This window comes from Syngnathus floridae, chromosome 18 (assembly GCF_059516105.1).
Source record: "Syngnathus floridae isolate MCC-2025c chromosome 18, RoL_Sflo_1.0, whole genome shotgun sequence".
NCBI classification, from domain to species: Eukaryota; Metazoa; Chordata; class Actinopteri; order Syngnathiformes; family Syngnathidae; genus Syngnathus; species Syngnathus floridae.
The window spans coordinates 4,655,037-4,669,373 of NC_142430.1; the positions used below are offsets into that span (position 1 = coordinate 4,655,037).

At 42.7% G+C, this 14,337-nt stretch overlaps 2 protein-coding genes across 5 annotated transcripts; one reads left to right on the forward strand and one right to left on the reverse strand.

The window, feature by feature from the left end:
- Positions 1-1,231: 1,231 nt before the first annotated feature.
- zc3h7bb (zinc finger CCCH-type containing 7Bb) lies at positions 1,232-10,451 on the reverse strand. Of its 4 annotated transcripts, none has more exons than XM_088359394.1 (21): positions 10,262-10,451; positions 8,811-8,872; positions 8,552-8,588; positions 8,219-8,419; positions 7,924-8,082; positions 7,672-7,809; positions 7,549-7,591; positions 7,227-7,459; positions 6,837-7,119; positions 6,603-6,661; positions 6,381-6,480; positions 6,132-6,293; positions 5,839-6,044; positions 5,665-5,765; positions 5,398-5,579; positions 5,209-5,288; positions 4,825-5,099; positions 4,639-4,744; positions 4,439-4,547; positions 4,102-4,235; positions 1,232-4,003 (listed from the first exon to the last, which is right to left on the reverse strand). In XM_088359394.1, the coding sequence occupies exons 2-21, from the start codon at positions 8,867-8,869 to the stop codon at positions 3,968-3,970; spliced, it is 2,703 nt and encodes a 900-aa protein (XP_088215520.1). In that variant the 5' UTR covers positions 8,870-8,872; positions 10,262-10,451; the 3' UTR covers positions 1,232-3,967. The 4 variants fall into 4 exon arrangements, with proteins under 4 accessions (XP_088215520.1, XP_088215521.1, XP_088215522.1 ...); XM_088359395.1 differs by lacking the exon at positions 10,262-10,451 and adding an exon at positions 9,572-9,973 and having other exon boundaries at positions 7,227-7,456; XM_088359396.1 differs by lacking the exon at positions 10,262-10,451 and adding an exon at positions 9,572-9,973 and having other exon boundaries at positions 7,236-7,459.
- On the forward strand, positions 10,130-14,229 carry rangap1b (Ran GTPase activating protein 1b). Its single transcript, XM_088359402.1, has 16 exons — positions 10,130-10,312; positions 10,617-10,733; positions 10,798-10,925; positions 11,026-11,085; positions 11,194-11,373; positions 11,458-11,592; positions 11,674-11,832; positions 11,923-12,036; positions 12,117-12,216; positions 12,318-12,402; positions 12,466-12,634; positions 12,785-12,868; positions 12,925-13,027; positions 13,091-13,179; positions 13,256-13,377; positions 13,451-14,229. Exons 2-16 carry the CDS (start codon positions 10,622-10,624, stop codon positions 13,527-13,529), a joined length of 1,719 nt encoding a protein of 572 aa, XP_088215528.1. The 5' UTR covers positions 10,130-10,312; positions 10,617-10,621; the 3' UTR covers positions 13,530-14,229.
- The last annotated feature ends 108 nt before the right edge of the window (positions 14,230-14,337 follow it).

Genomic DNA, 14,337 nt, shown 5'->3' on the forward strand with positions numbered 1-14,337 from the left:
TATACTTTACACACCTTGTTCAACTGAATATGTGTTTATGTTCAGAAATATCCCATCCATCCATTATCTGTACCACTTGAGGTCGCGGGCATGCTGGAGCCTATCCCAGCAGTCATCGGGCAGTAGGGAGGGAACACCCTGTACTGGTTGCCAGCCAATCACAGGGCAGACAGAAACGAACAACCTTTCACATGCACACTGACACCTATGGGCAATTTGGAGTGCTTTATAAGCCTACCAAGCAGGTTTTTGGGATCTGGGAGGAAACCGGAGTTATGTTCAGAAGTAATCGATCAAATGAATGTTAAATGTGTGCGCACTTGTGCAAATGCGTTGAGTTTATTCTTCTTGCGTATTTCCCTAAAATATTTTCTTTTTTCCTGTTAGAAATCAATTTAATGGTATATGCAAACATATACATAGGCCGACACCATAAGTAGTAGTAGTAAATAATAGATGGAATTCCATATTACAGTGCTAAATGGGTTTTACTTACCATTTGTGTCAAAGCTTGGTAAAGTAAATGGTGTTTCCAGAAAAGCCCTGAATATCTCTGGTATGTCTGCTGTAGACATGATTTTATCCTTTACTTTTGCACAACTAAAGAAACAAAACGATACTTGGCTATAAAATATGAAAATAAAGTGAGCAGAGAAACGTCAGAATCGCTGACAAGTCAGTCACTCAGCAATGACAGCTCTTCTCTTTAGAAAAATAAAACAGGGGCTGAAAACTGTCAAGTTACACGCGTTACCTAACAGCGGCCGCCCAAAACGTTCACTCACGGCCAATCTGTTGCTTGTGTTTTATCACGTAGTAGTCGGAATGACCGCTGATTGGCTTTTACATATGTCAATCAAACTACGGAGGGCCAATCGCGAATGTGTGTCGGTTACTTAAGGAAGAAAAAAAAAACACATGCTGGTTGCATAAATTGCGTGTACTTCTGAAACCTAGAGTTGCACAATGCAGTCGACTTAACACTTTAATGCAATAGCTTTAACCAATGTAATGTGTCAAAATGCATAAATAAGCTAAAGACCTTCGTGATGGAATCCTTGAACTGTAGAACATCAACCACTTAATTGTCCCACCCTGCACAATAACATAAATGTATCTAAACTATGTTTATTTACCAGTATTTGTTTATTTTTGTTGCACAGCTGCACACTTTATTTACATTTATAATAAAGGGTTGAAGTACTTGAATTAAAATAAAAACTGAAAATACTTGTTTTTCTAAAAGTGTTTATTAAATGCTTTCAAGAGATTTGGTCCACTTGAGTATTTATTAACGTCCAACCAGGGAGGAGAGAAAACAAAGTCAAAACATAAAAACAAGAAAATCAATGTAATGGGGGAAAAAAAAAGTACAGTACAAAATGAGAGGCCTTGTTTGTCCAAGTCTTTACAACCCTGGTTTCTATTTTCTGATCCATTCAAATAACCAATAATTTCTTTGAACGGTAACACGATTCAATTTGGGCTCTTTAAGTGTTTCTGTAGAAGGAATCAAATGGGGAGGAATGGGGAGGTGGCGGTTGTTTACAAGAATAGCAGTGACGTTTGTACTGTGTGGCTTGGCGAGACGTATCATTAAAGAGATAAACACACAACCTTCTTTTGTCCCAAAAAGAAAAGAGGCAAAAATAGGCAGATGGATAATTTTACCAACAAAGTGCTGTCAACTTGAACAAATCACAGAGAGTTGGGTGGGAGAAAAGGCATATCAGTAAAACAACATTATCCATACCTCCATAGGATGATTGCAAATCAGTGCACAGGAGGAATTTCAATTGAAATACGATGAACTAAAATAAGTAGGTGTGGTTCAATCTACCCAGCCCAGTTAAACTCTGCCAAGCCACTAAAAAAAAACCACAGCTCCACCATCACTTATCTAAATTACCTTACCGGGGTGCTAAAGTATTATCATAGGTTATCAGGTATCATATACTGTACTGTATATAGTAAGCGGGGTTATACAATAAGGGTATGTATTATTTTTATACGTGTGCTATATCAAATAAGGCGCTATGCAGGAGTATATAAGCATCTGTGTACGATTCCCAGATCACATCTTATCTGGCGTGTTTACAGCCACATAGCTATCCTAAGGCCTCAAGAAAGATTGTGGCGTCCAATTTGTTGCCCGCTTACAACCTCCCCCAACAGGCTGCATACACAGACGCGTATTTACCGTTATTATATTCATACATGGATATAGGTATACATCGCAATAAACGTACATATAATCAATAGCGTATACGAGAGAAATAGTCCATAGCAATCATTATCATATTCATAATACTAAGGGTAGTAGTAGTAATAATACGATCCCTCAAAGAAGCTAAACGGTGGGCTGTTCCAGATGAGGGTGCATTGGCACAGCTAACAATGCTAAGATGACACACAAACACACGTTATGAGTGTGCAGCACTTAAACTCAGGCTCCATCCATTTAAAGCTGCAACCCACTCGTTTGTCTGGAACAACCCACACTAAAAAGAAAAAATGACAACGTAAAAAGTAGAAGAGTTTTTTTTCTTTTCTCTTTTTCTTAAATCACTATCTAGTTCAGCGATACATGTCATATAGCAATACTTCAATAACAGAAAAGTTCTATGTAATCAATACAGTTTTCTGGTTATATATTTATTAAGCTTGATTGCTAAGTTATCAATAATTAGTAGTAGTATAGCATTTATATGTAAATATGTCGTGTGTGTGTGTGATTTGTATTTGTGTTTTGCATTAAAGGCTTGCATGAGATGGCAGGCGGGTATCCTGTTTGTGTGTTTGTGTGTACTGCATATGCATATGTTTTTGCTCAGAGGCACCAAAGAAATGTGCGAATCTTCATTTAGGACCACTGGATTTAAAAAAAAATAACCTCAGTGGGACTGAAGAGGTATCAATTTGCCTTTACTTTCAAATTAGCTTCACTATTCTAACGCAATAAATTCTTAATTGGATTAAATCAATTCAAATGTATGAAATCTTTGTCCAGATTTTTAGATGCAAACGCTTTTCCTTTCTTAATTAAATACAACACAAGTCTTCAGCTATGGCAGCACTGACACTCATTCAGTCCAATTGAGGTCATAATTTATTTTATTTTTTTTAATACCAGGACAGTCTTCTTTCTATGCCATTATAGCCGTGTGTGCGTGTGTGTGTGTAAAATACAGCCACCTCTCAAAAAAAACAATGTGTGGAAGAAGAGGGGAAAACATTGTTGTGCTTATGATTTTAGAATGGTAAGCAGACTTGCATATTTCCACAACGCTTTTTTTTTTCCTCGCTGATTGATCGATTTTCCCCATTTTAAAGGCCCGTTCAGGCGTTACATTCAAAGTGCCCTACCAATATGGCAGACAATATAACGAGGAAGTACAACTCCCGATGGAAAAAAAAAAAAAAAAAAAAAACTGAATTTTTTCACACTGCAGCACACTAACCATCAGACCCTTTGTTTTAATTACGCTTACTTGGGTCTCAAAAAGTTTTTTTTTGGCACTATTGAGTTGAAAAGGTCAACTTTTAGCATGACAGCTCCATTCTTCAACAGAATTTTCCATTATTGCCAAGCAAAACGTTAAGAACTGCGGCCAGCGCGCTCATTGGAGAATTGCTTAGGTGCTGCGAGGATTTAAAAACAAGAAAAAAAAAAAAGTTCTTACGTTATTGCGATTACTTCAGTCAACGAGAAATGCACCCTGCAGTGAAATCCGACAGAGGGGAACCTACGGGTATTGCGGAAACAAAGCTTCTTCAAAGTTTTGATTGATGGCTGAGATTTGTGGCTTTGTGTTATGTAAATGTGTGTGTTTGTGAGCGCGTGTGTAGAAATTGTGTTTACATGAGCTCCCGCAAGGCAAAAGGTCGGACTAGTGAGATGACGGGCTGCTCAGTTGTTGCCGGTACGGCTGGCTCATCTCCTGTCTCAGTGGCGATTGGGCGATTCTCAGAGGTCGTCTCCGTTGGACAACCGCCGGCCTCCCTGGAACAATACGCACAATTATATTACAAGCATGAAATATGAACTTCTAGCCTTTTTGCTTGTCTTTAATCACCTTACGTGAGGAAACAATCACTCACCATGCTCTCGCTGTAGTCGGCCGTTATGGTGACCTGCTTGTCATCCGGGGGCGGGGTCATGGCGGTACTGTCCGCGCGTCTACTCTGATTGGTTAGCTGTAGCCACAGCTCGTACATCTGCTGCATGTCCCTCACTAGAAATAAAGAAAGTAGAGGTTATTTATTTATTGAAGAAAAAAAAAAAGTGACGGGGCAATTATGATCTTACTGAATAATAATAATAATCAGGGCCGTGTAATTAGTTGCTGTGTAGGATTTAATTGTCACCTGAGCAGCAATTATCAATTCAAAATACGGCCCAAAAAAAAAAGCCTTGGCTTGTGAACGTGCAGCTTACAACTGTTGTTCTTCATGTACGTCCAGACGTCTCTTTCTTCCAAGCTGTGGGCAAACGAGCAGTTGCCAATATAGTGGCACTTTTTCTGCTTCATCACGTGCACACACATCTAGATGAAAAGGCAGCAGAGGGAAAACATTGAGAGAATGAGACACCTCTTCTATTAATTGTCCAATGAGAGGTGGGGGGGGGGCACTCACATCATATTGCTGTGGATAGGTGCGGGAGAAAGGGAGAGGCCGAACGACAACCCACTTCTTCTTTTCAAAGGATTTCACCAGCAACACTCGACGCTCCTTCGTCCAGCTGGAAAACAAACAGATTGCCACATGGCTTATCGCTTAAGGAGGGGGGGGCAGCGCGTGCTTGGAAAGTGCAACCCGCACCTATGCCGTGCTTTGGCGGTGCAGTACTTGAGGTTCTTGTCAGGCTCGTTCACCTGGCCCTCCCGCCAGCATTGGCCGCACACGAACTTCATTTTCAGGTTGAGGGGGCGGCCCCGCCCGGCCCCACCTCCTAGTGCTCCTACCCCTATCCCTACCACAGAAGGGATGCCACCAACGCCGAGGCCGTCGCCACCACCTGCGCCGCCCGCTCCGATACCCATCGCCCCGAGTCCGCCAACAGGCATGCTGCTGCTCGGGTGGGGAATATGGATTGGCTGGAAGAGAACACAACAAGTTTGTTGCAAAGGGTAAATTACAGTAGGAAAAGAATTCCGCAGGACACAGAAGACCCCCTATAATCTCTCACTGATATTTCCAGCCTACCCTCTGCTGCTTCTGTGCATTCTGCTCTAATCTCTGCCAGTGTCTTTTGGACTCCTGCACCATCTCTTCATGAGTAATGCCTGAAGAAAATCATGGGCGACACAGCAAAATGTCCATAAAAAAAAAATTTCATCATAACAACAAAATCTGTGGTTCTGCACAAAAATCACGTGTGCTCTGTCCACTTACCGCTGTCTTGTTGAAGCACCCAACATTTGAGTTCTATGACGGAGTGTGCGAAGGAGCAGCTGTCCTCGCGCTGGCAGCCGTAGCGAACCTCGTGACGACACACATCAAACTGGCAGAGGGGGTGGAGAGGGCGCACCTTGCTGTAGCGCACATTGGCTGACCGCACCACATGCACCAGGCACCTGCAGTCACATTATGGGATGTCATCGCCGCTGTGGTCTACACCCCACACCCTCTTCAAAAAAAAAAAAAAAATCCTCCACTCACTTATTGTCATCAAAAGGGTGTCGAGCTGTGAGGTTGGAACACACCGCCAAGTTTTCTTTGCTGCGCTTGCTTATGATGCGGGGCTTACTATCAAAACATTCCTATTGAAAGAACAAATTCATACAAATCACTCTTCCTCTTTTCGGAACACCTCAACAACTGATCTCACCTCACCTCACAGAGGAACATGAACATGCCCATGTGGAGCTGCAGCAATCTAGTGACACTGAGAGCACGTCTCTCCGTGCTCCCCAGGGGGTCGAACAGCAGCTCTCGGCTCAGCGCGCCCTTCCTCTCCTGTGTCCATACGTCTATTTCCTCCTGGCAGTATGCAAAGGTACAGTTCTCACCGTACTGGCACTCTTGGCGTTCCTGGACCTCTGCAACACCCAAATGAGGAAGGGGGGGATGAGGTTGGGCAAACGCACACACACAGAACTCTGCCCTCTGAAAATGGAAACACAGACCTTTACACAGTACAAAGGCCCCTAAGAAGTTGTTGCGTGCAGGACGGGGCCGAATCCTCTTCCAGGTGTGGTCGTCATTATTTTTAAGGCGACACAGCAGGACGTCCCGCTTACATCGATGTGCTGCTTCTGGCTGGTATTTGTAGTCCATCACTCGCGGACCTGTAAACAAGAGAACAAAGTTTGTTGAATGTATCTAAATATAGAAAAAGAACACGACCCAAAAAAAAAAACATTTTAATAATTAACCTATTCGACTGTAACAGGCGTGACAGGCCTGACGAAACTCGTGTGTCCCAGCCAAAGGATTTCTGGACAGCATGGAGAGGTTTGTTCCCGCTGGACCATTCTGGAGAGAAAATGCCAAAAATAGATTTAATGGAACGATGTCAAGTGGATCCATTGAAGATTTACGGTTGGCTTTACAAAATGCTTTGACAGATGCAAGAGAAATTCTCAGAGTGGACTCACTGCTTGCGCAGAGCCGTGGTTGCGCATCCCGGGGATGAAGCTGTGACACACTCGTCCCCCTTAAAGACCACAAACAGTGATGAGCACTTTATAAAAGATGTATTTCATAGATTTACTTGCTAAAAAACTAGCAGTGTAGCACAGATGTAATACGATGTTAAAAAAGATTGAAAATTCCTTTTTCAATAAACAACTGGGAATTTATTCAACTGTTGGGCCAAAACTTTCACTCACCGGGCAAAGTGTACTCGGATAAAGAGTCGAGCCCACCAGAAACAAGCCCAGCTTTGCCATCTCCATCCGTGGCTCCACTTGAGAAGCCTCCCAAAGCGTCCTGCGCTTGGGTGGAGCCTTGGTCTGGCTGCGAGAAAGGCTCCAGTTCGGGTAGGTCACTCATGGAGGAGCTGAAGAAGGTGGGGGCGAGCTGGGTTGACGGAGCGGGGAGGTTGGGGGAGTATGGAGGCCGCAGACCCACCGCTGTGTTTGGAAGGTTGGTGGGAATGGCGCCTGCGGGACTCTAAAACAGAAACACAAGTGGAGTGTTTTTGTTTTTCGCAATACAGGATTCTGCACTATTGGTCTAAAACGTGTAGGAGGTTGACTTCTGTGATGAAATGTCCTCACCTCACTCACTTTCTTGGGAATGCACTCCAGGTGACTGTGGTGCTCGTCCTTAATTACGCTGCCGCATTCGTCCATATGTTCAGACACGGGGACGGAGAACGGCATCGGTGGCTGGGATTGGCTGCCGGGGCTCTCGGACAAGTCTGCGCACGGGGTCAGGACTGAGGGATCGTCGCTGACTGGGATGGGCGTGGCCAGAGGTGCTGGGATGCACTGAGCGTTGGACAGGTCTTCTGAGAGTGTGCAAAAAAAAAAAAAAAAAAAAAATTGATACAAGAAATAGGTATGAGGATCGGCGGTTAGATCAAATTTTTTGCCACACCTGCTCCCATGTCACCCAGAGATTCCATTCCATTGGAAGACAACTAAATGAAGAAAACCAATTAATTCTGCATATTAAGTGAAGAAACAATTCCCAAATCAATATTGATGTTATTACACACACCTCTCCAGTGGGTGCAGATGTCTCGCCAAGACTCTCTCCCTCCGCAGCCGTGGACTCCGACTGGCTGATGTAAGCTTTTCGGCCCTTAAGGCCCAGCTTATTGGCCAGATCCTGAGCCAGATCACATACCTGTCTGTCCTAGAAAGCAGTAAACACAAAAGAAACAATATGTAATAAGATAAAACAATTTAAACGTTATCTGATACAGAGAAAAAAATATAGTCCTATATTGAGAATAATGCATTATCATACATGTGGCTCAGTGAGTAGACATTTGGTGCCGCACTCGTACGCCTCTCTGAGTCGTCCCATTTCTCTCAGACATAGAGCTTTGCGGTAGAGAGCTTTCCGACTACCTTCGGATACATACAGCGCACTATCACAGTCCTGAACGCCGCGCTCGAATTCCCTCTGAGGAGGAAAAACAAGCATTTAGCTGTGGCTGCAAAAACAGAACAATCAATAAACTGTAACCAAGCCAGTGCAGGAAAAAAAATAATAATCAATAATAATTTGTGAGCAGACAATAAGAAGTGATTCCGCTCACAATTTGATAAAAGGCAGCCGCCCTGTTAACATAGAGGCTCTCCATCAGCTTGTGGGGGATGACGAGGGCTTCGGCTTGGGCGTAACGGGCTACACTGATGCCTTCTCCGTACTGCTGAGCCGCCTGACGGCAGTCGCTGTCTCGTCGGAAGCACGAGTTGCCCTCATCCAGGAGGTTACACACCAACTGGGTCAGAAAAGCCTAAAAGGAACAGTGCAAAATAAAAATGCCATGTGTCAGAGCGGCCCAGTGTCAGTCAAGCACATTACAAAATTAATTTGGGGATGTCAGGAACAATTAAGAAATGAAGGGAAAATATGGACATAACCAAACCTGATAATTCTCTGGCTCTGGGAAAGGCAATGAAGACCTGTAAAAGGATATCACAAGTCAACACTTTGCTCAATTAAAAATTTGAGTCTTAATTCCACATAGGATTATTTTGTTTTGGGGAGGGGGGGTAGTTGAAGAGAGCTGGAGTACAAAAAACACCCACATGGACAGGCATGGGAAGAACATGCAAATTCCTCACAGACTCGAACCCAGAACCTCAGATCTGTGAGGCACTGCTGTTTAATGTTGTTTTACTTACTGAATAAAACTCATTGCTTTCTGGATTTCCTCTCTTCGTTTCAGTCTATCTGAGTCCATTGCCTGTAGATAAAAGCAAATGGAAAATTTACTTATTTTCAGATTTGCCATGATCTGAATATTCCCACATAAAGTGCCACCTTAAATTCCTCTACATTACATGGTGGCTATATTTAAAAGTGTCAAGATTGCTAGCTGGCTCCATGCATCGGCAGGGCCTCGCGTAAACAAACTAACAAAATAACGACGCCGGTTCAATTACAAGTGGGATGACGCAAAATCTGAACTGGGACTAGAATATTTTTTTAAAATAGTTTTTAAAATAAAATTGAACACACGCGACATGTTGGATGATGCCTAAACTGCTACGTTTTGTCAGTGAGCACGGTAGATTAGCATTGTTGATATGCTAACTCGCGTCAATCGAAAATAATACCCGCTTCAATAGAACGCTGCACAGACAAAACTGATTTAAATGGACATTAAGCTTTGGGTTACCCGATTTTAATGTTAATCAAGCTATCAAGAGGTAATCGCTGTCCAACTTGCTAACATGCTAAAAGCTAACAGTCTGACTTGAGTGAAAATAAATTGAGCTTTCGATGTTATATGCCATAACAAGGTTGTTTGGATCATGTCGTTAAATGTCTACTTTATACTCAACATGGCTGTAGTTGTGTATAATTAACAGCAAATTAGTTGACGATACCGAGTGGCGAGCTAGTGTGAATAGTCAAGCCCCTCTTTTTTAGCACAACTTACCCCACAGTTTGTTTCAAGCGTTTCGGATCACTCGTAACTTCACGAAGCGTCAAAGGTAATAAGTTGGGTTGAAATAAACAACAAGCAGTTATGATCCAGGCAGCATATTTATAAATTTGATGTTCTTGTCATTGATTTGTAGATGGAGCACGAGTGTTTTTTTTTTTTTTTACAAGCTACAGCTGCTACCTAACAGCTTGCTTGCTAAATGTTAGCCTCTTCTCTATAGCTGTTTTGGCTAGTGCAGTATCGCAACAAGTTTCAATCCAAAGCGGCCGCTAGAGAGCAGCAAAGCCACGTCTTTTCATACGTTGAGGGTTCATCGGATAATTTAGTAATTTCCTATTCTGTTCTTATTCAGGCACTGTGAGGAGTAATTAACTAGTTAGTAGTAATGAACTACATATTTCAGTCATCATTTATCATTTTAAAAAAACCTATTCATAAAAGCACAATTTTTGCCACCCGAAACTGTGACGTCATGCTTAAACGTCATATGTAGCACACATAACAACATACAGCTTTATACATTAATTACAATGTAATATGTTATGTTACTTGCCAACGTGGTGAAATTAAACGTTTAAAATAACTTATGTTTTCCCACAAGCGTGTCGTAGAACGACAAAAAAGAAAATCCGGAAGTCGTGGCGTCACATTGAGCAACCGGCGGGCTTCGTTCGCACTCACCGGTCGGCGTGCCTTCTTTCGCCATCATTTCCGAGGAATTCGCTGTCGGCTGTAAGGGCCTTCTATTTTCCGATTGTGATGTGTGACTGTTCATAACACCTAAAAATTATTCGGCGAAGATTGAACGAAATACTTTGAGAGTTTGTCGGGTTGTTCATAAGTCCAGAGTAGCACCTGCTAGCTTCTATTGAGCTAACCACCCGAGCATCTTTGTTACTATTTTTGTATTGAACGTCACTCAAACGTTCGAGAACGTTAGTTATTCAATTGAACGTCACATTGGCGGATTTGTATGTTCATGTTTTTCCATACTTACCAACAATGACCTAACGCTTGTTTATGGATTTCTCACTAGACATCATGGCTGCAGATGATATTGCCCAGCTGGTTAATGTTCTTTCCAAGACCCATTTAGGAGATGGAGAGCTAAGTTATAAAGGCCAGGGGCTTAAACTGGACAACGCAGAATCAGGTTTGGTTTATATCAATTGAATGGTGCCTGTTGTATTATTTCTTGACACTATTTGTGCCTACAGTGGAAGAGCTGGTTCAGGAGATCGAACAGAGCCAGGATTTGAAAGTTTTGCGCTTGGAGGGAAACACTTTGGGTGTAGATGCAGCCAGAGCCATTTCCAAGGCACTGGAAAGAAAAGATCAGCTCCAGGTACATGTTATTCAGACACTATGTATTCCAGGAACATGTCAACACAATATAATATTGTTGAAAAGATCACTAATTCAGTAATGTATTTTGTTTGCTAAAGCAATGTTACTGGAGTGACCTTTTTACTGGAAGACTACGCTCTGAAATCCCATTGGCCCTGGTGAGAATCCACCCAATTCCTGACTGATCCCATTTATGACTTTATCTGGAATATTCTCGACACTATCATCAAGTACTTTTCCAAAATTCCTTTGTATGTTTTCATCAGCAATCACTGAGCAGTGGATTAATGATTGCCGGAACCCGTTTGACCGTGCTGGAGTTGAGTGACAATGCTTTTGGACCAGATGGCGTGAAGGGGATCGATCAGCTGCTTAGAAGCGCTACCTGTCACACCTTGAGGGAGCTGAGACTCAACAATTGCGGAATGGGAATCGGAGGAGGAAAGGTGAGCTCAGAGAAAATGAGAATTCACGACAAGGAAGTTTTACACTGCGGAAGTGAGAATGTAAATGCTCTGTGGTCTCTGCAGATCCTGGCTGAAGCACTGATGGAGTGCCACAGGCAGTCATCACTAGCGGGAACTCCACTCAGACTCAGAGTCTTTGTCGCTGGGAGGAACCGCTTGGAAAATGAAGGAGCCAGCGCTTTGGCCAAGGCCTTTGAAGTAAAAATATCTTCATGAAAAACAATTCTGATTCATTTTTGGATATCATCATCATGTACTCTCATTCACTTATCACTTCAGATGATGGGCAGCCTAGAGGAGGTCCACATGCCACAGAACGGCATCAACCACGCGGGCGTGACAGCTTTAGCTGCGGCCATGCGACTTAACCCAAATCTACGTGTGCTCAATCTTAACGACAACACCTTCACAAAGAGGGGAACGCTGGCTATGGCTCAGGTAAGGGCTCAACACATTCAGAATGCAAAACCAAACGACTATTATATATATATATATTTTTATTATATATACTCCTGTTGGCCCCCACAGGCTTTGGGGCACCTGAGAAACATCCAAGTGATCAACTTTGGTGACTGCTTGGTCCGTTGTGAAGGCGCCATCGCCCTGGCGGCGGTCCTCAAAGAAGGGTTGCCAGTTCTCAAGGTCAGTCCAGCAAACTCAGGGTCTCTTGTCTTTTTTTTTTTTCTCTGCAGTATTTTGTCTTTAATGTTTCCTGCCTACAGGAGCTGAATCTGTCATTTGGCGAAATCTCAGAGGGGGCGGCCCTCGTGGTGGCTCACGCTCTCATGGACAAGCCTCACATGGAGAAAGTTGATCTGAACGGTAGACGCACGAACCCACTTAAACAAACGAGACAGAGGAGGTTATTTTCTATTTTACTATCTATGGCAAGTGCTTACTGTCTATGTCCTTCCACATGCCAGGCAACTGCTTGGGGGAGGAGGGCTGTGAGGCTCTAAGAGAAACCATGGAGAGCCAAGATAAAGGAGACATGCTGGCTTCACTCAGGTAAAACTGTGGAGGAATTGCAGTTTGCTCTGACGGAGAGATTCTGATTGTTGCTCTTTGTAGCGATGATGAGGGAGAACCTGGTGAAGAGGATGATGAAGGACATGATGATGATGAGGAGGAGGAGGACGGCGATGGAAGCAATGGATGTAATGGTTGTGACGAAGAGGACTTTGTTGAAGAAAATGGCACCGAAACAAATGAAGAGAGTCCTTCCAAATTTCAGTGTCCTGTAAGATGCTATTTTTGTCAAACAATTTAGAAACCTTAGTAGTTCACTGGAGTGGGTCATGCATTGCAGTTCACTATGACCACAATTTGCACCTAATATTGTGGCAGGTCTATGCATATCATAAAGAGCAGCTATTTTTTGGTGTCTTAGGAAGAGGTCTTCTCTTTTCTCGACTGCCCATCTGCCGAGAAGCTTCTTGAGCTGGGAGAAATGAGGGCACATCTGCTACTGGAGGTAAGAAAGGTGGGGGCATAATTTTGTGTGCACTTGACAATGTTCCTTCTCATCAGGTGAATATATTGGATCCACGCAAGCCCGTTGAAGTCCTTCTCAAAGTGGCTTCTTTGTACAGTGAGGAAGGAATGGTGAAGACTACAGTGCTGGAAACATTTGGTAAGATTTTGGCACCGCTTGTCCTTCTAAAAGATGTGTTAAAAATGTGTTTTCATCTCACAGACATGCTGTTGAGGAAGCTTCTCTGCGGTTCAGTTCTACAGGCGTATACCACCCTCTCCACCCTGCTGGTCTTTATAGGAGTCCTCAAGGTACCATTGCAGTGTCAGAGTGCTATGTCGAAGTGAGAGGAAGGGATACATTTTTGTTTCTCTTCGTCTGTTTCAGGGAGAAGAGAAGAGGAAAAAAATGCCTCTAGCACCAGGCTTGTTGTTGTGTTTGGAGCATGCGGTCCAGCAGGACTACTTGGCCAAGCACCACGTCTCCCTGCTTTACACCATCCTGTCTAAGTAGGAACGACACATTCACAATGTCGCCACGACGGAGTGATTGTTTATATACACTGTGCTTATTACTCGACAGGAACCCCGAGGCACGCAAGTCGTGCAACGGAAGCATGGACAGGTTAAGGTCCGCGCTTGAGAAGAGGTGTCTTGACTAAACCTGATTAACCAACAGCAGGTTACGCACGAATACACTGGGATGTACCGGGATAGATTTTCTCTAAAATAGAGGCTTTTTCAACCACTGATTTCCAACCATATTATATTTTTTTAAATGGCTGTCTGGCATCTTCTAACTTTGATATTTTTGTTCATGATAGGAATTTATATTTTTATAGGAAATACACAGTTTACAGTAAGTTTAAGAAAGTTTACAGTAAACCGGCAGCTTTTTTTGTTTTCAAAGCATGCACTTTTTTTTTTTTCAAACACTGTTTCAAAAAGGGATTCAGTCATTCAGGAACTCACAACTCTTAATATGGCCAAACCTTGCTTATTATCTGACCATTTGAGTCAGATGTGTTGCAACAAGAATTGTCCACTCCAAAACAAATGTTTCTCACTACGGTTGGTCGTTACTGTTTTTATAAACAAACAATAACTTTACAATACAATTATATACAATTGTTTAATGTAAAAGGAAAGAGCTGTGATGCCATGATCCTTTTTATTATTCAGCAGTCTTAATTAAAAAAAATGTGTTACTCTATTGGGATCACATGTACAATTCCATAATTGCCTCAAGTACTTAAAAATATAAGTGAGCATTTAAAGGAAAAGGGAGTATTCTGTAATTGTATTTTAAATATCTCGACTTGTACTAAAACCTCAAAAATAAAGTTAATCGTACAGGCCTGACTTTTTGTTTTAAACAAATGTTTTGCTATGTCAATGGCTTTGTCTTAATTCGTATTTGGACACATGGTGAGCCGCGCCAGAGATGACGTCATGCGGCCGAAAATGACA

Coding starts and splice junctions, on each gene's coding strand:
- rangap1b (XM_088359402.1), top strand. CDS start 10,622: ATGGCTGCAGATGATATTGCCCAGCTGGTTAATGTTCTTTCCAAGACC. Junction 11,374..11,457: donor TGGGAATCGGAGGAGGAAAG/GTGAGCTCAGAG, acceptor TGGTCTCTGCAG/ATCCTGGCTGAAGCACTGAT. Junction 11,593..11,673: donor CTTTGGCCAAGGCCTTTGAA/GTAAAAATATCT, acceptor TTATCACTTCAG/ATGATGGGCAGCCTAGAGGA.
- zc3h7bb (XM_088359394.1), bottom strand. CDS start 8,869: ATGGACTCAGATAGACTGAAACGAAGAGAGGAAATCCAGAAAGCAATG. Junction 7,120..7,226: donor TTCCCAAGAAAGTGAGTGAG/GTGAGGACATTT, acceptor TTTCTGTTTTAG/AGTCCCGCAGGCGCCATTCC. Junction 5,289..5,397: donor GGTGCTTCAACAAGACAGCG/GTAAGTGGACAG, acceptor GATTTTCTTCAG/GCATTACTCATGAAGAGATG.